Consider the following 22331-nt stretch of genomic DNA (forward strand, 5'->3'; position numbering starts at 1 on the left):
AATCTTTTTCTGATTTCACTAAAATTCAGACTGGCTCAGGCCATTTTTTTTTTTTTTAATTTTTCTGTTATTAATACTGTCTTCCTATCTGAAGGAACTTCAGAATTGCAATGGGTAATAGGCTTGACTTAAAATAAAAAGCACAAGAATAACATTGAAAATGTGAGAGCTTCTGAAACCAGTTATCTTATTATTTTGCTTAAAGGCAAGCATCTGCTTAGGTGCTGCACTGGGCTGCAGCTCAGACTGTGCTATTAGGAGAAGAGTTTGGAAGAAATAGGAGCCCTTGTTCTCCTGGTGAAAATGATGGCTTCTTACCGCTGCAGTGAGTGACTATCATTAAATGCTCAGGCATGTCCATCCAGGACACATCTGTGCCTGCTTGGACTCATATCCAAGTACAAGTAATAAGCAAAAATGTAATAAAATAACATGAAACACCATCATCTTTAATATGTGAGAATGGGCTCTGCCTCTCAGAGCTTGCACAAGACACCACATGGCCTTTTTTCTAAAGGGAGACCAGCTGTCCTGAAACATGTGGTTTTTAACTACAAATTGTGTGCTGGGGTGGGTATTGTAGCATAGAATTTTTTTGGTAATTTTTTTTTTTTTTACTCTTCTTCATCTCTTTCTGTAAGCATTTGCTTTTCTGGGCTGTGTGCTTCCGACTGCCTAGGGAAGATTTCTTTTATGTTGGAACATGGCCCTTTAGCTGACTGTGACCAAAGTCTGAATGTTACTAAGCATGAAGATTATCAGTTTATGCTGACCTGCTAAGTAAGCAAGTAAGCAAAAAAATAAAAAATAAAAAATACACATAGCACATGCAGTAACTGTACTTCAAATTCTCTGGAGTTTCAATTAGAAAGAGAAAATAAAAAAATATATCATTTTGAAATGCTGACTTATACTCCTGCTGCTTCTGTTTTTTAGCTTTGTTCGTCCTCCTTTGATCATCTTCTCTGTTGATGGCTTCCGTGCATCATATATGAAGAAAGGGAACAAGGTCATGCCCAATATTGAAAAACTGAGTGAGTACATCTGTTTTCTTACATCTGTTTTCTTACAGCCTCATGCAGTCTGGTTGTTTTCATTGTGTATTGAGTAACAAAAATCAGCATGGGCCTGGTGGGTAGAAGGGCTCTGCCAAACACAGGGCTTTTCTGATTCATAAGACTAATAAAGATTACATTTATTTTCCATAATAGCAAATTGCAGTAGTCCCCTTAGGTTTAGATAGTTATAATCTGGTGGCTTGAAGGACCTTGGCTAAAGCAGCTCACAGCCAAAAGTGAGGAGAGAGCTGCTTTAGAGAACACAGCTCAGTATTGGTAGTGTTAATTTTGCTTGTCAGCAAATAAACGAATCTTCAGGACGTGATATGCATCGTGCCCTTGGATAGGTTAGCAGAGAGGTGCCTGCAAAATTTTGCACCTGAGTCACAGATGTTAAAGATGTAGCCCTGGTTTTGTAGTGTACTGGACACACTGTATGTTTGAGCTCAGAGTAGCATGGTAGCTTGTGTACGTGCTCATATCCTTGAAAGGTGCTTTTTTTTTCCCTGTGTGTTTGCTGGCCCTTGCATTTGTGTAGCCAGCCGGGGAGCTGTGGCCAAAACCTATTGTGAAACTCCTGCTTCAGTGTATTCATCACTTAAAATTAGTCTGTGATTTCTCATGTTGCTTTACTTAACAGCAAGACACTTCCAGCAACTATGAGCACTGAAAGGGGGCTAACTCGGAAGGGAAAGCAGTCTGTGAAATTATAGCTGGTGTAGTAGTACCAGCTGCTTTGTTTCAGTGTTTACTGTGAAGTGCAAAGTAGTGCGTGGGGATTTAGCACTGCAGGAAGACTTGCCAGTGGTCATCAGAGAATGTTCATTTAAACTGGTTAAAATTTAACCACTTTCTGCAGCATTTTCAGTGAATGCAATTGACTTTTTTTTTTTTATCTCAGGGTTTCACTTTCTAACATTTGCATTCCCTATTGACTTTTCAGGATCTTGTGGAACACATTCTCCTTACATGAGGCCTGTGTACCCTACCAAAACCTTCCCCAACTTGTACACCCTTGCTACTGTAAGTCTCTGAGTTGTTTTTTTTTGTTGTTGTTGTTGATAAAATGTTGTACTTCACTAGAAATGTGGGCTGTGGGAAACAGGATTTTTTTTTTAAATAAAACTCCTTCACAGCCAATCCTTTTCTCCCTTCAGTTATGTTTTTTATTTTTCCTCTAGTATTTTGAACTTCTGAGATAAAGCATTTCTCTTGAATAAGCACCATGTTACAGCTTTTCTGCATTTTCTTATACCTGTTTTTGCAGTTATTTGTACTGCTGTATAATTACAGGTCATGGTTTTTCTGTGGTGGGGGGGGGAGAACAACAACCCAGAATACAACCAGCAGTTGTTCCTTCATTGGAGGAGCTGAAGTCAGGAAGGCTGATTTAGCAACCCACTTAAAACTGACAGCTGCTGAGTGTGTCTGGATGCTGCCTTGGCTCTGTAGTAGGGGAACCATCACTCCTGTGCTCTGGTGGCACTGCTGGTGGCCAGGCTGTCCTGAGCCTGAAATGCAAGCACTGCTGTGTGACACTGCTCTTGAAGCAACTGCTCTTGAAGCAGAAGCCACATTTTTTTTTGCCCTTCTTTTTCTTCCTGCAACCTCTGTAGAAACCTTAAATAGAGGAAGAAATGGACAAACTAATAGCTGAGTATGGGTGAGGGCAGGAGAGAATCACCTCTACTGTTTGTGATATAAAAGCCTGTGGGTTCATATCACAGTTTGGGTGTCTTGCAATGGTTTCTTCTTAGAAATAGCTCTTAACAGAGGCACTAGCAAAGACAAATTATTATAAAACAGGAATGCAGATTGTAACTCTTGCTACTGGAAAATGAATCACTGTTTCCAGAAAGGGAATTAATAAAGGAGAACTCAAAGTTCAAATCAGCCTTCATAATTTTTTGCTTGTTTTTGATGGCCTAAAACTAACTTTTTAACCAGTGTGAAAATACTTCAAAATATCCAGTAGCAGAAGTTTTTGTGCTTTTTTTTTTTTAACACAATTCAGCCACCTCCTGCTGTTTTCACTACTGCAGCCAGTTTTAAATGTGCTTATCTTATGGTTAAAACCTCTTTTTGGTGTGCTGTTACAAAGGCACCCATTCTAAAATAATTCAGTGGTATTTGCAGATAGCTATGAAGACTGCATTTATGTGCATTAGGGTTTTACTAATTAATCTACTTCTGTACAAAGGGACTCTATCCTGAATCACATGGAATCGTTGGCAATTCAATGTATGACCCAGTGTTTGATGCCAGCTTCAGTCTTCGAGGGAGAGAGAAATTCAATCACAGATGGTGGGGAGGTCAACCAGTAAGTTTCGGATTCCCTCCTCCTCTCTCCCTCCTCCTTCCCCTCCCCCTCGTGCTGTGGAACATAGCCAATAATAATAATTAAAAAAATACATCTGTGAACAATTTGTACCTAAACTCCCCATGGCTGGTCCTATGTCTATCAATGTAATGTAACATTTTGAGTTGGCTTTTCCTTTTCAGAATAATAAAGCCATTGATTATGGAAAGGTGCTTGTGTTGTTAAGTATAAATTAGATGTGGCTAGGAAAAAAACCCTCACTTCAGGCAGTAGTTTAACACAAATTACTATATTTTTGTCACTGCAGCATAGTGTTTCCTTTTCATTACGGGTTTCTCAGGTTTTCATCCTAGTAATGTTCTTGTGGCAGCTTTAGTATTAATGTTCTGTCAGAGTAGCATAGCATAGCTTCATAATTATTATCTGCTAAGTCCACAGGTGATTGCTGTTACCTGACAGCTGCAGAGGGTGTGAATTAATTTCTGCCTAGAACACAGCAGCAGTGGATGAGCGCAGCTCTCTTGAATTAGCGTTGCAATTGGTTTTGTCCAGGTCTGAATCCTTAATTTGGGCATGGACATGGCCTCTTTCTAAGGATTGAAAGAAGGTCCTTTTGCTTCTACTGCACTTTCTCCTATAGTACTTGCTTTAGTGACCTGCTTTAATCTGCCACCAAAGATAGTTTTAAATTAAACTAGTTAAGTTTTACATGCAAGCAGTCAGGGTGCATATACTACACTGGTTACTTGGGGACCTAGTGCTTAAAAACTTCCTGAGCAGTTAAACCAGGTAGGTGGCCATTTTCTACACCAGAAATTAAGGCCTTTTTTACAGGAAGCAGTACAAGCCTCCTGACTCCTTGAGTAGCCAGGCTTACAGTGCTTACAAATATATAAAAGGCAGGTGTCAAGTGGATGGGGCCTGGCTCTTTTCAGTGGTGCCCAGTGATAAGACAAGGGGCATAAACTGGAACACAGGAAATTCCATACAAACATGATGAAAAAATTTATTTTGAGGATGATAGAGCACTTGAGCAAGCTGCCTAGAGAGGTAGTGAAGTCCTTCTCTGGAGATATTGAAAACCTGCCTGGATGCTTTCCACTGCAACTTAATCTGGGGAGCCTGCTTAAGCAGTGGGTTGGACTGGATGGATGATCTCCCATGGTCCCTTCCAACCTCTATGATTCCGTAATGGAGGTGAGTATTGGAATGAGATTGGGAGTACCATTATCTGTCACTGCTGTAAGTTCAAGTGATCAGTGTAATTCTCCAAATTTCTAAGATGTTAACATCCTAGGAGACAAAAGGAAGTTACTTAAATGGTTTTAGGCTTAGCAAGCATGTGTTACTTGTCCACATGTGGTTTTAGTCCACAACAAATGCAAGACAAGACTATTTAGAGTTGCAGGCAGATGTCTGGCTGTAGCCAAGCCAGGATGAGGTATTTGTGTGCTTGTAAAATTTAGCAGTAATGGGAGGTGTGGTTGCTCCCTCACTCAGCTATGACTTGGGTTAGTTTTCAGCATAGGTTGTGTAGAGCAGAGAAGGTGAGGAGGTGCCAGACTGTTATCCTTCTAGATCTGAGCAAAGCAGTAGGATCAAAAGTAGGAGCAGTGAAAGGGTGACAGCAAGTAGCCTCTTTCTCCATTCAAGCTACAGCAAGAGCCTTGCATTGAACAGCATCAATGTTGTTTAATGACTTGCTTGCTGCAGTGCTTGCTGCAGTCAAACATCAATCTCATAGTCAATACTGGGGGTCAGCTGTTTGATAGCTTGTTAGGCAGCTGCAATTTTAATTGTGCATTGCAAATTTAATTGTGCATCTCAGCTGAATTTATGTAGGAACAACTCAGAAACATACTTTCAGAGACTGTACAAATGTCTCTATTTTTTAAAGTGCAATATTTTAATAGCCAGAGTATACTGCATCAGCTGTCATGTTGAGTGTGGGATATTGGGTAATTCTAACGCCCACTCATTAGAAACACCTCTGCTATTGCAGAGAATATAAGTCATTCTGGATTGTAAACAAGGGTCATGAAAAATGTCAGCTGAAAAGAGTTCAAGGAAGTTACACAACTATGGATGACCACATGCTAAAAAAAATTCTCAGAGGATAGTGTTGTATACACAAGTAATGATGTTAAAATAGAGCAGCTGATCCAAAGAAGTGTTAAAAATTAAAAATACAGGAATCAGATAATAAGCTGGAAGTCTCCTTGGATAATTGGGAACATGCATGGAGGAACAGCTCTAATTCAGTTCCTACACACTTATGAGGAGAACTTTTAAGTTTGGGAAATGTGATAGTGTGGCCACATTGCCTGGGGGCAAAGAAAGAACATTTCTGCAAAGGATCTACTGATATTAATGATCCCCTCTCTGCACATGGATTAAATGAATGCTTTGCATGTATTTATTAAGCAAAATCAAGGGAGTGTGAAAATAAGCTGCTAAAACTTAGAAGGCAGAGATTTTGATGGGAGAAAATGTTCTCTCTCCTGTGTGTGAATTAGATAATGTAGTTCTGATACGTTTCTAATTGAATTTGATTTCTAAGTGAATTATTTATTCATTTTTATGATTTTATCTAAACATGACATGGATTAAAAACTACCCAAACTGGGTGGGTTAAGGGAGGAGGAAAGAAAATCTCAAATTGTAGTACACAGCTTCAGAGAAGTACTTGGTTAGCACAGAACAGGGAATTATCTAAAACTGCCCACCTTCCTCAGGAAGGAAGAAGTTGTTACTGGGGTCCCTAGCTTCGCATTATTGCTAAAAACTGCCTTGAAGAGAATGTCATTTAACATTAATCATTCCTAAAATACTTCCTTGCTCTTGGACACTAGCATATTGTATATACTTTGTTAAAATGTATGTGAGCTTTTTTTTTTTTGTTAAATTACTTGTTCTAATTATGAGTACTTTGCTAGGAAGCAGCCAAGCTAACACATGACATCAGCGGGATTTGACAAATGAATAGTTTAATGTTTTCACACAGGGAATTGTGAGAAATTTATTTTAAGAGCATTAGGAAAAGCAGAAGGAGGGAGCAGGTAGCTTTGGAAGTGTTCAGAGGTCCTCTAACTGGTGGTGAGACTTCCTGAAACCTGTTTTTCTGACTTAGTATATAACCTTGATTTATTATATGAGCTTAAAACCATGTTGTTTTCTTAAAAGAAAAGAGTGCTTGACAGGAAACAGCTGCATAACCACTCCTTCTTGTATTGCTACAGCATCTCTCAGAAATTGTGAGCATCACAGCCCCTGTTCTCAAAGGAGAAACTGCTCATTTTTCATGACACTGAGACCGTTTTCATCCAAATAACTTCAATCACTGAAGTCAACTGCATAAATTAAGACACCAGCTGTCTTTGACTTCTGTTCAGCAGTAGTTTTCCACATTTTGATTTGGTGTAGTGAGTTTAAGTTTACAATACAGGCAATATGTTGCTTTTCTTAGTGATCTTTCATGATCCTTAGAAATAATCCTTTGGCTTCCCTAAGATCAGGAGATGACAGTTGTAAAGCTATAGTTTTACGAGGGCTGTAGTTAATAAGGACAGAGAGGCCCCTTGAGAAGGCTGTCCAGCTTGTACTTGAGTTTGCCTCTAAAGATGCCTCTCCAGAACTATCTTAATTATAACAACATAGAGGGTGGTTTAGGGCAGCTTGTATGATACTTTACTTTCACTGTTAACGTTTGTAGGAAAGAGGAGATAGGGTTAAAGCGATGCATGTGAGAGTCATGACTCTAACTTTTGGCTCATTGGCAGGTGAAGTACAGATGATGCAGGAAGGTAATGTAGCATCACTGTACCAAGTTAATTCTACATACCTGCACCAATCTTGATTAAATTTGTTTGGGAAATAGTGATGATCAGTCCTAGGCATGGAAGGGATTTCCCATTCATGCATAGCCTCCTCCCAGTTATAGTGAGTGTCTGTGCTACCTCAACTGTTGACATGGATTTCTTTCCCTGGCTGGCAGCTGTGTTTGCTCAGCTCTCAATGAGGCCTGCCCCTCCTGTTGGCCCTGACCTGAGGTGTGCCACTGCTGTTCTTGAATGATGCAACAGGACACGGGAAGACCCTGTGAATTTATGGACATTTTTTTATTCGTAGAATATTAGAAGTAGGGAGGTGCTGCACTTTCTGTGCAGGTTTTCAAAGATGATTCAACAGCCATCTTGAAGAACTTTGTAGTATCTGTGCAAGCACATGTCTGGAAATTGAAAGAAGGGAGAACTTGGGACTTGTGTTTTGCATATTGTACTTCTACCTGAAGTATTCCTTAGCTGCTCTATTTTTATCAGTTACTAAAGGAGAAAATAAAGAATAATTGTAATCTCTCATCAAAGAGAATATACTTAGATTACAGGAGATGTAAGCGTTAACTATGCATAATATGTCTTGAGATACTTACCAGTGTGCTTGAGTCATATCAGTGATTCTGTAATTCACCAAATCTTTCTGTACTGGAAAATTTAGATATTCTCCCATGACACAATATGAACACAGACTGATTAATCTTTGGTATTTTTTTAGTTTTAAATATTCATTCCTCTCTTCTTTGCTTAAGCAACTTTATTTAGAAATATGTTTATTGTAACTTGTAATACTACAAAATTGTGTCCTATTTGAAAACCAGAGGTGTTCACCTGACATAGAATTTTATAGTCATTGTTCAGCTAATATTAGCAGATAAAACCAATGTATTTACATATGGCAAATATATTACATAAGTTCACAAATGGAAATGACCTTTTAATGGGTAACATAGGAAACTTTATGATGCATTCATCTGAGCAGATGTGACAGATGTGTATAGAACACGTTGCATTTACATGCTCAGTACTTGAATATGTAGGATTAAATGACTTAAAGACAGTGACTAACCAACAGAGAGCAGATGAAACGATTTTTATTCCATTCTTAATTTTGACTGATCTGTATGGACGCTGTTGAGAGGACATCACCTAAAGTTTTTTTCTGTATTGTACAGTGATTGACTGCATAGACATTAACCTGGAAGAAGCATGAATGACTTGCACTCTGTCTTGAAAGTCAGTGAATTTAATTTAATGACTGAGAGATGTTCATTGGCGGTGAGGATGTAGTAACACTTTGCCTTGCTTTTCTGCTGGAGTTAATATCCTATAGCTGAGGGTAGGAAGTAAACGTGTGTGTGCCCATCAGCTGTTGTACCTGCCAGTCTGTTACCTGATTTTAGCTCATCAGTAAAGGGTATGGCTATCAGGGACACTTTTGCTAGAGAAATAAAGACTGCCATCACTATATTTACGAGTGATAACTGTCACAGCTCCAAAAGACACCAGAAGTTTTATTTACAGCTCCTTTAATGTGGGTAAAAACTCTTTCTCATGAATGACTGCTGATGCTTCAGTAAGTGCTGCAAGATCATAGAATCATTGAAGTTGTAAAAGACTCTGTGATCATCTAGTCCTGCTTGAGGCCATTATCTCTAATCTTAAATTGTTTCTACAAATGCTTTGTTATGTGTAGTGGCATTAGGTATGATATTGAATCATACTGGACTTTATTATTTTGCTTTTAAATAAACCTGTTTTTTTAAATTTATTTTTATTTTTTGTAATTTCCTATTCAGAAGTCAGGGAGGAGTGTCCAGTAGTTTTTTCTTGTAACCTTGGGTTCAATCAGTCTCTTCCTGGCAAAGTCCCAAGGAAGTCATTTCAAACTTCTCAGATGTCGCAGAGAGATATGGACCATTTGACTTGTTGCTCTTTGATTTTAACAGATCACTGTATTAGCTGTTTTAAGTGCAGCAGATGCATTTCCTCATTTAAATAGTTAATGCCAATGTAAATTGCTGCACTGGGAGCAGAGGTAATGCATTTTTTCCTTGTCTGAAGCCAGTCCAGGTGCTCTTGCAAGGGTCAGTGCTGTTCTCTTACTGCTGACAGAGGAAAGGACAACTAGGAGTGATCCCCACTAAGATCACCTGGGAGAGATTGTCAGACCCTACGGTCTGATAGAGGAGAAGCCTGAAATGGACATCTGTGAGTGATTTCAGCAGTGCTAACAAGTCAGGAGCAGCACGGGACAGCTTGAGCTGCTGTGGGTGGAACTTGGCTTGTTTTATTTAGTTGACAAGATGCAGACTGGACCACCTGTATATGTGCAGTCCAAAGCACTAGAAAGTCTAACAGATGGTAAAATCTTAAAACTGAATTCCCTGGACTTAGTTTATTGGTACCATCCCAAAGTTATCTGCAAAATTATTTAAAGTTTGCAGGAACACAAACACTTTCAAAGAAAAATAAATCTGCTGCAGCTCTGGAGGGACGGCGGTTTTCCAAATACTGCAAGACAAAGAGCATAACAGCAGTGGAGCTGACAGTCGTTATGCTAAATTTGTATTTGACCTCTCTTCTCTGCTGTGGTAGGATTCTGCTCTGGGAATAAACCTAAAGTTAAATGGAAAATGTATTTGCTTTAAATGCTGACCGTTTTTCATGTGGGAAGCCCAAGAACCACTAATGAATATGGAGTAGCTCCTGTCTTAGTTTGGCACAGGGTCTGGGTTGGAGTTATACACCCTTTGCTGATGTAAATGACACAAACAGGTTTATGAATGTATCCTTGCATTACAGTCACACCTCTGACTGCAGCATATGGCCTCCAGCTTGAAGGCACCTTTCCTCATCTCTCCCTACCTTCACCTGCATCTGTCTGTCCTGTCCAGTTAGTCAGTGTTTGACCATGAGCATTCCAAAACAGTCTTCCTGCTGTTCAACAGTGTGTCCAGACTCCAGTGTAAAATCAAACATGAACTTTCTGCTCCTGCTCTTGTTGTATTCACTTAGTAAACAATCATTTCTACTGTTACCTTGGATATATTCTTCCATGAAAAAGAGGATGCATTACCAGAACATTAGGATGTAATGAAAGCAACTCTTTTTTATGGCTGTGATTTTAAATGAACTGGATTGAGTGCAGTAAAATTTGAAGGAGCAAAAGATGTAGAGATAAGTTAGGAGGCATATCCACAGAGAAAGAAAGGAAAACACGATCAATTTTTCCATAGTTGCGAACATAACAATATTCAAATTTAATTTCCACTAACTACAGCCTCAGTGTGGAAATGATCTTCATTAGACTGTGCCAAATTTAATTCAATTAAGAGTAATGCATGAATTATTCAGGCATGACATTTGAATAATGCATGCCCAGATGACAATTTATAAGCGCCTATTTGAGCAACGTATAGTGGCCATGAATGTATTTTGAAGAGTTGATTTAAAGTAAACCAGAGACTTTGCAATCATTAAGGAAGGGATCTGTGTTTTGGCTTAAATGGTCATGAAATGTCTAAATTGCAGAACGTGTAAACAATGACACGGGAAAGCAGTTTTCTAGCTGTATGCATAATGTTAGCATTTAAGTCATTACCACTTTTGAAATAGCTTTTAAAATAATTCACTAGCTTCTTATGAAGAAATTAATTCCCACCAGGCTACTAATTGATTATGGACCTTTCAGATATTCGGTCATTCTCATTCCCCTCCTCCTGTAGGTATTTTTAGAATATTGAAAGAAAGAGGCAGTGAGGATAACTAGAGATATGATGTAGTTTTCAGTGAAGAAAGATCAAATAAACCAAGGCTACTCTTGCTTGAAAAGTAATAAATGGGGGAATATAGCTGCGGTTTACAAAGTAATGAAAGTTTTGTAGAAGTGGGAAGAGAAAGAATTAATAATGTATTATCCCATTATGAGAACTGTGCCTTAAATCCAGTGAAACTGTCAGTTTTAAACCAAGTAAAACTACGCTCATATTTTGTGTGACTATAACATAGAACTTGCTGCTCCAAACTATTTTATAGGCAGAAAAATAGATGAATTTAGAAAAAGAATTTGAAAATCTCTTGAAGGTAGTTTCTGTCATTTCCATCAATCAGCACTTATGATGAGCCCCAAAAGTTCTTAAACTTCTATAGAGAAAGGTGTTCCTTCACGCTTTCTTTATATCTCTGCTCCCTTTTTTTTTTTTTAGTACTCTTTATCAACGTATTTTTTTTTGATGGCTGCTGATGGTAGAATGCAGGCAGGGTTCTTTATAGACTCTGATGAGGATTGAGCTGTGTTCTTTCCTGAGTATCCTTCAAAACTTGAACACAAAAGAACTCAGGTGAGGTATGTCTGATTTTTGAAAATTAAATGGGGTGAGGTACTTGAGAAATTTCTGTCCATGTATTGTAATGCTTTCCATTAGAATTAGCAAAGATACTTAGGGTTGAAACTACAGAACATCAGCTACACTGCTACAAAATCTATGTAGGTTTGTCACTTCACGTGTTCAAATTAGGGATGGAAGCTGAAGCCTGCAATTTTTATTTATAAGCTCAATGTAGAAGAATGTGCCTTGAAAACATTTTCTTTTGATTTCAGAAGGTCATTAAGGATCTGAACACATTTTAATCCTCTTATATTTTCCTCATTAGATTTGGATTACTGCAGCCAAGCAAGGGGTGAAAGCTGGTACATTCTTCTGGTCTGTGTAAGTGCCCTCTGTTTTCTGGAGATTTGTAACTAATAAATCTGAATTAATTCAATGCAATGTTTATTAATTTTTTTCCTTGCTCTAAGCATTTGGTAGCTGCTCAGTTGGAGACTGTACCTGTAAGCCTCTTGTTTCATTTCTCAAATGTTTCTCATAACTAAAGCTAACGCTGAAGTTTGATAAAGGTTTATACACTGCTTTTTGGCGGTTGTTTGAACTAAAGAAGAGTGAGTGTCAAAAATTGACCATGTTGTTTTGCCTCCTCAGTATTGCTGGCAAAGTCTTCGAGACTTCTAAGTATTTGTGCAAGACTTTTATTGTCCTCATGTCATGCAGTATCAGCAGCCTCATTGACTCCCTCCTTTTACAGTCCAGCTTGGCCTTTGAATAAGATATCTAGTTCCCAATTATTAAGAGAGAGCCTTGAGGATCTTTGCTCTTCTGTTCTTTAATGGTTCTCAGTTATTTTCCCTTGTCCAACTAAGACATATTTTCCTTACTTAAAAATGAATGGTTTTTAATAATTTCTGAGTTTTGAGGAATTCGGATGTATCGATGCTCTATTTCCTTTAAGTGACAAGACTGCTATTGGCTACTTGACTCTTTTCTCAAGATTCTGCAATGTTCCATAGGTATTTGAAACGACTGATGCTATCATATTGAAATACTTGCATGATCACTGATCTGCAGAGCTTTCTTAAGATGAGATATTTTGGAACTTAACAGCTGTTCATATGCTTAGTCATTCTCATCGCAATCACTTGGTCTCAGCGACCAAGGGAGACATCTCAGGATAGCAGTGAGTTGTGATTTATCTATTCTGCAGAGTGAGAAGTTGTAAATGTTGTGCGAGTCACCGTGCTGATTGCCTAATGTTTCAGATGGCTCTGGTTTGATTTACACCAGCTTAATCCTGTTTGGTTACTATTAAGTCAATGGGAGGTTTTCCTATATCTTTAAGACTTGCAGTTAGATTTGTACTGATGTGAGAAATGTCACAATTTTCACTCATGCCAGCTATCCAATGGCAGTGCTATTGTGCATGAAAGCAGCTCATCTGGGTTAAAGATAAAAGAATGGATTTTTAGTTACTGCTACTAGAATAGTTTGGTTTCCTACCTTCAGTTCTGACTCCAGTTATGAGCTTTTAATCCAATTTATTTTGGAGCATGTGGACATTCAAGAGATCAGAGGTGACTTTGTAAAATAAAAATCAGTACCAAACAAGAAACAAGATGCAATATACTAAAAGGAAATGACATTATTATGATTGATACAGTCATGTTAGAATAAGTTCATAGTAAGGCTGTTTTGATGCTTCTTGTAGTCTCTGATAAAAAGGTATATTTTTGTGCTTTGCCATCTAGTGTCATCCCCCATGAACGCAGAATACTAACAATACTGCAGTGGCTGACCCTTCCAGATAACGAAAGGTAATTCGACTTGTTGTTGGTTAATTGCTAGCTTATGCTCTCCTCAAAAATAGCTGGAAAAGAGCAAGGGGAAGTTTAATTTTTTAAACTACCACTGACTTCAGGATTTGTTTTGATTGGTTGGTTTTCTTTGTTTTTTGATCTTGGTTTTTAAACATCTTCATTTTTATTCTTAATCAATGTATGGAATGAATTTCTTTCCTATTGTCTAGAAGCACTTAGTTGGATGGATAGTGCTTAACCTACTAAGTCTAATATGGTTTAACAACCTTGTAGGCAGTGGCAGTTGCAGAACTGGACTGTGAGGACTGGGAAAATGTTAAGATTTTAATAATGACTTTTTCCATACACATGTTCACACATGCTGCTGGCTGCAAAGCTCCAGAGGGCTACTGTTCTGATCCTGCTTACAGAACTAAGAAAGCGTGTGTCCTCAGATGGTACCCTGGGTGCCCCTTGGCATGTGTTCTGGGATTTAATGAAGTTGTAGAACAATTAATTGCTTAATCATACCATGGAAACATATGACTGAGAATCAGTTCTCTTTAAAGCCAACTCTCATTGCAAGGTTGGCTTGATTTGGCTTGACGTGACAGGTTTGGGGCTTTTTGTTGTTGAAGGAAAGCTGTAATGAACAAGGTCTTTCTTTCTTTCAGGCCTTATGTTTATGCTTTCTACTCTGAGCAACCAGATGCTGCTGGCCACAGATATGGTCCTTTCAACTCAGAGGTTAGTAGAGATTTTCTTCTGTAGGAAAAGCACGTGTCTTGAATCTTGCTTCTGCTCAGAAGTAATATTTTTAGCAACTTCTTTCACCCGTTTCTGTTGTATGCATCGCCTCTGCCAGAGAAAGAAAAATTATTTTTAAGGATTTATCTTGTGATATTTGATTCTGAGAAGGAATGGCCCGTGCCTTTCATGGATTATTTCTCTGTGTGTTATGAGTATGCAAATGGAAAGATCTCTTTGGCAAAGAAGAGATTATAATTGGGTGCAACAACAGAATTTAATGTTTCTCAAACAATTTATCCTTCTTAAACATAATAAAACTATATTGCAGAAAATTCTGAGGAAAAAGTGGGGAAGAAAAAGGTTTATTTAAAGCTAACAGCCTGCAGTAGCCAAAGTAATAATTCTAGTCTGTCATGAGCTGTAAAAAGCTGCTATTTCCAGTCTCTATAGACCCTAGAGGATTTCAGATAGTTTTGCCAATGCTATTCCCTCAGGGCTGGGCTGCTGAGTTTGGAAAAGATTTTGAAGCATCGTAAGGTATTTTAAAGAAAGATTATGTGCAAAACTCTACAGTAGTTTAACCCCTTGTTTGGATTTTGAATTGCCAATGAGTACAGTTTCTCTGCCAGCATGGTCCAGGTTACAAGAACTTAAAGACTGTGCAGTTGTCTGGGATTTGTGGGGAGGGAAAGTAAGTTCAGCCCAAATGTCTTATTGCTTGGGGTGGCTGGGGGCTGAACATCTGGCAAAGCTCCTCTAGTCTCAGTGGAAACATATGCTTGTAGGTTGCAGTCACAAGACTTCAGAAGTTTTCATATGTGCTTTTTAAATGGTAAACAAATGTTTTCAAATCTTTGAAAACTGAGGAGTGTATCTACCCTTTGGAAGGTAATACTGATCTCCCTGAGCAGCCAGTTAACAAGCAGATGTTTCTTACTTGTTTGCTATAAATCTGGTAGTTTCCTTACTGGAGAAGTGAGCAAAGAGAAGCAGCATTAATCCTTTTTAATACACTCTTATTAGTTAGTACTGTTTAAACAAGTTTACAGTGATTATAGATTTGCTATGGGAAGCATCCCTGCTGGTGCAGTTTTAGCCATGGTCCCGAGAGCAGCATCTTTGAGGAGTTGTTCCAAACCATCATTAAAACACTGTACTGGGCAGGAAGATAAAGTCTACTTTTAAGGATATTCTTTGGTTAAAATCTGCCAACACTCCTGCTAACTTGAGGGGCATCGATTTGTTTTCATGTTGTCATTTGACTCAGAACAGGAGAGATATCTGACGGAGTCAAGTGAGAGATGGATAGTGAGATGCAGTTCAAGGATACACTACTTAATGATGCTTTATAGTTCCTCCTTTTGAAGTATTACAAGTGTATGGCTTATGACTGACAACTCTAATTTTATTTATCTGTAGACAACCACTTCTGTCTGAGCAGAGTTGTAAGGCTGTTCCCTTGGACTTAAAGGACAATATAAAGAAGATGACATTGAATTTGTTCTTTACATTCCAACCTTTAACAAACCAGTTTAGCACTTTATGCTGAATAATGTAGATTCAGATGGGTCAGAAGTGTCTAAGAAGTGAATTGTAATTGTATTGTCACAGGAAAAAAAATCACTATAAAAGCAAAAGTCCTCAACGGCTCTTTTTGCTTGGGGGTTCTTCTGGATGGTTATCTGAAGGCTGACCTCTAATTCAAGTTCTTAATAAGTGTGAAGTAATAGCTTATGAAATTTTTATAAATGAATTGACTTACGCCACTTGTGTTAAACACAAGAAGAACTTGAAATTGATTTTTAGTAAATTGAGAACAGATAGTTTAGCAGATGAGCATGAATGGGTTTGAAGTTCAGACAGTGGCCACAACTTTCTGAATGGAAATTTAAGTAAATGAATACAGCTGTGTTAAGTATACAGATGCTGAGATTTGTGAGGGGCCTCGTTTCAGGATAGAGAAGCTGGGAATTATATTGTTTCTCTTGACACTTTGTTTTCAAGTATTATTTTTAGGATCTACAAAATTTAACGTAAAACAGCTGGGAAGGAGTCCTCAAAGGGACCCAGTTCAGTTGCTTCCTAGATACTGAGAGCATGACCTCCCTGTGCAGTTGTTCTTTTCTTGTGTACAGCTGGCAGTGGCTGGACAGTTGGAGTAATTCTGAGCACTTCATTTTTCTTCATGCAAAGGCAGATCAGCCCAGTGCTTATGTTTGAAACAACTCTGTAACTACTATCTGCTGTGTTTAAGACAGGCTTTTTACTTCTTGTTTTGCAGAGTCAAGGTTTCATGCTGAGCTTTTGTTGCTGTATATGGCAGCTTGAGAAATTGTTTTATACCTCAGCATCTTCCAGCTCCTACAAAAGACCATTAGAAAAGTGGATGTTTACTAGAGTTTTTATGCCAAAAATATTCTAAATGTTTTTCAAATATATAGCCTAAGAGGTCAGATGGTATCCATGGCCAATAATCTTCAGCTTCCAGCTGATGAGTTCCAGAGGATGTACACAACAGCCTATGTAGAGAGTTAAAAGCTAGGATTAAAGGGAATTAGACCCATTTAAGCTTTATTGGGTGAACTGCCAGCATTGTTGGTATGAATGGAACACATATTAGGGTCAGTGTCCACTCACTAACTTTGCATGTTCTCTAACATTATGAATATCAGCGTAAATGGAACTGATTGACTACGTAGGGTTTTTTATTTGGTTGTTTGGAGGGACATGAATGAATTTCTCAGGAAGCATAACAATGGATTCTGATGCATTTTCAGGGGCAGTTATCGAGTTATCAAAGATGTGCTTGCTCTTCATTTACTTCTGCAATTTTTTTTTCCCCTCTGTGCTTCTGCAGTTGAACTCTGGTATGTTGGTCCATCTGGGTCAAGAAGCAGAGCTTTGGCTGGCTAGATACTCTTGTGATGTTACAATACCCTTCTGTAAGCGGGGAGGGATTTGTTTCCCTCCTCTGTAACTCTGTTCTGACTCTTTTCAAGCAAAACTAAGATTTGGCTGGTTAATAAGAACTTGGCTTTTTTTTTTATTAGTCTTAGCTAACTTTTATTTTTGAAAATAAAACTTCTAGATGTATACTACTGTAAGAGCTGTAAAACACATTGAAATCTGGCATTGCTACACCATTCCTGCTGCTCCTCTAACACGCTGTCTTGAGACGGCCATTTTTCAGTGTTCAGACCTGGGTCTCCTGCACTCGTGTGTTCCTGGCATAGCGAAGCTCTGTCTGAGCGCGTTCAGAGAGAGTAAAATGAGAATCCTTCCCTTCCCTGCTGCTCCTCTCATCAGGACTGCACAAAGCTTGAAGCGTTTTAAAAACAGAAAACTCTGGTGCTGCTTTATTAAAATGCCTTTCTGGAGAGAGACGAATGAGACTGGACTAGAATCTCCTTTCCAGCTGCTTGCCTTGGAAGCAATGAAACAGCATGGCAGATGGTAACATCCCCTTCCTTCCCTTCCCTGTTTACATTGCTCTGTTACTGAACAACTGTGAGAAGCTGACTAAACACATAGAAATAAAATATAATTATAAATCACCGACTTTTCTCAAGCCCACTCAGTGTGCTCCGTTATGTGCACTATATCTTAGTAATTATCTCCTGGTAGGCATCATCTGTCACTGCTTTGTATGCAACCCAGAGTAGTGCCAAGAGCCTGTGACTCATGTGAAGTCAGTGAGAGTGGCAAAGTTTTAAATTACAAGCGAGTTGATTAATGGGATGGTATTTTTTTCCAGTTATGTCTTACAAGGTTTTTCCCCTTCTGTATGTCCAGATATTTGTGCATTTATCAACAATTACCCACATGAGATATCATACCAAAAGTACTAAGAAAATTAAATTTTCAAGTTGCCCACAAAGCTGCTAACGAGGCAAGTGGTGCTTTCAGAGGCTGTGCCACTAATAAATATGCCCTACCCAGCTAATTTGAAGGATGCAAGCTCCAAGCTAACTGAGTCTCACCTTTACAGCTTCATTCTGCAGAAGTGCAGTCCCCAGTACCGATCAATGGGGCTCTGGTGATTTCAGTGGGGGTTATGGCCTGGCACACAATGCTAATGGTGCTGATGAGAATATCTACTGTCACTGATTTGACCAAAACTATATGTGGAAAATCTTGCAGAAAGCCATTTGGTCTGGACAGGCACTAGTACTCATACCTGAACCACCAGCAAACTAAGATGCAGTCCACTTGCCTTCTGCCCCAGACAGTCACCACATTTTATGCAGTGATTTTTACTAAAATTGAAATTTAGTTTACTTTTGATAATACTAATGAACTGACACTTGATCAGTTTTGAAAAATAATACCCGTAGCTGTATATTTTCAAAACCAGAAGCCCCACCTATTTTCTGAAACACCAATTTCATTTGCTTTTATGCTGTTTGCTCTCGTAACTGCTGTTCTGCTTTCGGTACAATTTGGTGCATTACTCCTTAAAGAGAGACAAATGCTAAATTGTCCAAATGCCTGAATTTTTGAAAAAGCCTCTATTTATGCATAAGGATTAGCTGGCATAGGTAGCTTTGCTCTCTGATGTGAGTCGAGACAGGCTTTTTTTTTCTGAGTCCAGACATCTCTCCCCGCCAGTACAGGAGAGTAGTTATGGCTCCTCTCTTACTTCGCCTAAGAGACCTAAGAGAAAGCTTCCTCCTAAGAGGAGACAGGAAAGACCAGTTGCAGCTCCAAAGAAAAGAAGAAGAAAAGTACATAGAGTGGATCAGTATGCTGCGGAAGCTCGTCGGAAGAAAGTAAGTTTACACATATTCCAAAATTCTATGATGGAAGTGCCCCTTTTGAGGCACTTCTCTAGCTTTACCTTTTTCAACTTGAGAATCACTCCGTGCTTCAGGTTGGGACTTTGCAGACAAAACTTCTGTGAGTGTACTGAAGGACATAAAGGAAAGCAGCCAAAGCAGACCAAGTCTTCTGGGAGCTATGTTTTTCTTGTTTCAGACTGTTTGCTTTAGGGAAAGTCATCTTAAATCCTCTTATGAATCCAGCCATCAGCTGGAGGTGATGTCAGATAAATCCATGGGAAGACACTACTAGTGCTGCCAGCCCTCGTTAACTCCCCAGCTCTTGGGAGCCTGGTGATTACTTGAGTCTCTGTGTCTAGTCGTCCGGGTTCTGGAGATGTCTTGAAAACATGACTCATAATATCTAAAAGGCAAAGAACTTGTAAAAGTTGTTTCAGAAACAATTCCTTTAAAACTAGTTAGTGACTTTGGAGGAGCACAAGCGATTCTTGATAACATGATTTCTGAATGCAATGTATTTGCAATGGAAAGGGTACCTAAGCCTATTTTTACTGGGCAAATGTCAGATGGGAATTGTTTTATTAGGAAAAGAGTGAACAAAAGGAAAAGTGAACAAAAAAGTGTGTTCCTTATTATGCTGTCTTTCTCTACCTGGCAGTAAGTGAACATGCTGTCGGGGTGGTAGACAACTTCAGTATTTCTTTTATTTCAGAATTTTAAGTAAATAATACAGAAATGTAAACAACCAAAATATTTCTCCTTCAGGCTTCCAACAGAAATCTTGGCACACTCCATTGTTTCCTAAAAAAGCTATAGGCACTCTTCTCAATAGCATTTTTGTGGATGTTTTTTAACTTGTTGCATGATTACTTAAAATAATTATTTTGTGAAAGGGCAGACAGGGACACACATTGCTTCAGGAACATTTAATAAAGATTTACTTGACAGGAGAACTTAGAACTGCTGTGGATGATATTACTGTTACTCATTAATTTACCTTCTGAATTTTTAGAACTCTGGCACAAACCTGCAGTATTCCTATTGATGTGAGCATATACAGCTCTCCTTTTTCATTCTTTGTTTTTCTTTCTGTGAATGAAAAGGTCACACAAGCTTCTTATTCCTATAAGCTTACTGTGAATTTACCACTATTTATTTTGGGGGAAAAACAAAACAAAGCATGTTACATTATGTTTCTCATCTATCTTCATATTCATCTTCCGGTGCTGATGGGTAAGGATGTAATACAGTACAGATCGGATTCTACCAATTAAATAGTGAAATTTCTTCTTCATCTAACAAAGCTTCTTGTAAAGGAAAACTCAGGGGAGAATCCAATTGTGATCTGTTTGATTCAGGTCTCATACTCAGCGTTTTCACAATAATACCAACTCTTTTGTACTTAGATATCCGCATATCTTGAAAGATGATGGGCTTTCATACATCTTTCCAAAACCCTGATATCTACATATTGGATATATCCAAAACTAACTTGTTCACTAGTAACTCTTTGGAAGTTGCCTCCAGGGGAAAACATGAGCCCTCGACAGAAAAAGATTTGCCTGAATATGCCACCTACAGCCTTAGGTTGCAGAGACTAGTTGAGGAACAACATGAGTGTAGTAGACTAATAAAAGCTAACTGAACTTAAAGAATAGAGAGAATGAAGTGAGGTGAGCTGATACTACTGAGGACTGTCTTCTGAGGCTACTCTGAACACAGCCAAAGTAGTAAAAACACGAAAGTGAGTTGTGGATTTCTTTTTTTTTTCATGTATGTCATGCTTCTTTTAAGAATAGACATTTTCATTTATATTAACTCATATATTTTCATAAATGTCTCTGAAGACATGCAGATGAAATTGGGAAAGAAGGTAGTTAAACAAAATTGCCATTAATCATGAATTCTTGAAATATCTGGAAGCCTGCTGACAAAAGTAAACATTAAGGGGAGATCCACCTGGCTTTCCGGTTTCCCAAAATTAGCTTTGGATTCAGAGTAAAAGTTGTATTTCCTCATATGATTGATGTTGTGCAAACAATTTCATAAAAAGCATTCTCTTAGTCATTGCAGAGTTGATAGAATGTGCTGCTACAAGAGGCTTCTTTTTGCTTTTTTTTCCTTTTATTTTTTTCCGTTTTAACTTGAACTGTTCCATGGTTTTAACAAAACCAACTACTTAGTCTTTCCTGATTTCAAATATTTAAAAATATCACCTGCTACTTAGACCTCTTACATGGTTCATCAAAACTATTCCTCCTGTTTTCCTCTCCCACGAGTCACCTCTTTGTCTACTCATGGTGCCAGGTGGGAGATGACATTTCCTGTCTCATCGTGTACACTATCAGACTTATTCAACATCCATCCCTTAATGATTCAGGCAGAGGGAGAATTTCTCATCTATTGCTTTCTGGGATATTACTAGAGTAATGTTTCTTCTCAGAAAATTCTGCCAAAATTTTGCTTTTTCTCATCCAATATTTGTTAGCTTTCTGTTTTTCATTGGAAGAATATTTTGTTCTGTATATTTGTACCAGCCAAGTCAAACTGTCTATACAGTGACAAGATCTGTTTTCTTCTCAAAACCAGAGCAAAATCCAATTCTTCTGCTTAAAATCTTACTTGAAAACATTTTCCTTCTCTGTTCCACCCAGTAAAAATGTTTCATTTTCTTACAGCTAAAATCACAGTCCCTTTAGTATGTCTTGGTGTTTTCTGTTTTCTTTCTTAAAGAAACTTGAATTAAGAAATCACTACACCATATCTGTCCTCTGGGACATGTTGACATTTTTGCCAGAACTATCACTTGAGATTTTGGAAACTGTTGGATTTGAAGATGAAGAATACTCCCTCCAAGCTCCATATGCTACTCAAATGACTTGCATGTTGTCATCCTAGTATCAGATGTCCTTTGAAGTGAATTTCACAAACTTGGTGTATGAATCCTAAAGCCAAAGCTTCATTTCATGTTTTGACTGAACCGTTCATATAAGATAGCCGTTCACAAGGAGTTACTTATCTGAAAGAATCAAACTGAAATTCAGTCTCACATACATTTTTCTAATATTTTTATATCACTTTACAGGTGCATGCATGTCCCTAGGAGGCCCAGGATCAGCCATAAAGATCTTTTGCTGTCTTGTGACAGCATCTCAAAAGGGATTTCTCATGTTTGCAATGGATGCTTAGTGCTTGATCTAGTGGTTGGCAACCCTGCTTGTGACAGAGGGGTTGGAACTAGGTGATCTCTGAGGTCCCTTCCAACCCAAGCCATTCTGTGATTCTACACTGAAAATGGAAATAGTACAGTAATTGTAGGTGTAACAGCTCAGCCAAGGTTTTGCCTCTTGACCTGGATGTTATCGCATCAGAGTTCTGCCAAAGGACCTTCACTTGTACTAGAAGGAGGAACATTACAATGACAGTTAACTTTTTTTCTCTCCTTTCTGCGTATTTGTACAG

The 22331-nt window shown here is 38.4% G+C and overlaps 1 protein-coding gene across 1 annotated transcript in view; it reads left to right on the forward strand.

Annotated features, from left to right (window-relative positions):
- Positions 1-22331, forward strand: part of ENPP2 (ectonucleotide pyrophosphatase/phosphodiesterase 2) — a 67110-nt gene that overhangs the window by 24248 nt on the left and 20531 nt on the right. The window contains 6 exon segments of the mRNA XM_065751750.1: positions 937-1034; positions 2002-2081; positions 3259-3378; positions 11868-11923; positions 13294-13359; positions 14016-14088. Coding sequence (XP_065607822.1) covers positions 937-1034; positions 2002-2081; positions 3259-3378; positions 11868-11923; positions 13294-13359; positions 14016-14088 — 493 coding nt within the window.

This window comes from Cyrtonyx montezumae, unplaced genomic scaffold (assembly GCF_038088225.1).
Source record: "Cyrtonyx montezumae isolate F1298 unplaced genomic scaffold, pur_monq_1.0 scaffold_8, whole genome shotgun sequence".
Classification (NCBI taxonomy): domain Eukaryota; kingdom Metazoa; phylum Chordata; class Aves; order Galliformes; family Odontophoridae; genus Cyrtonyx; species Cyrtonyx montezumae.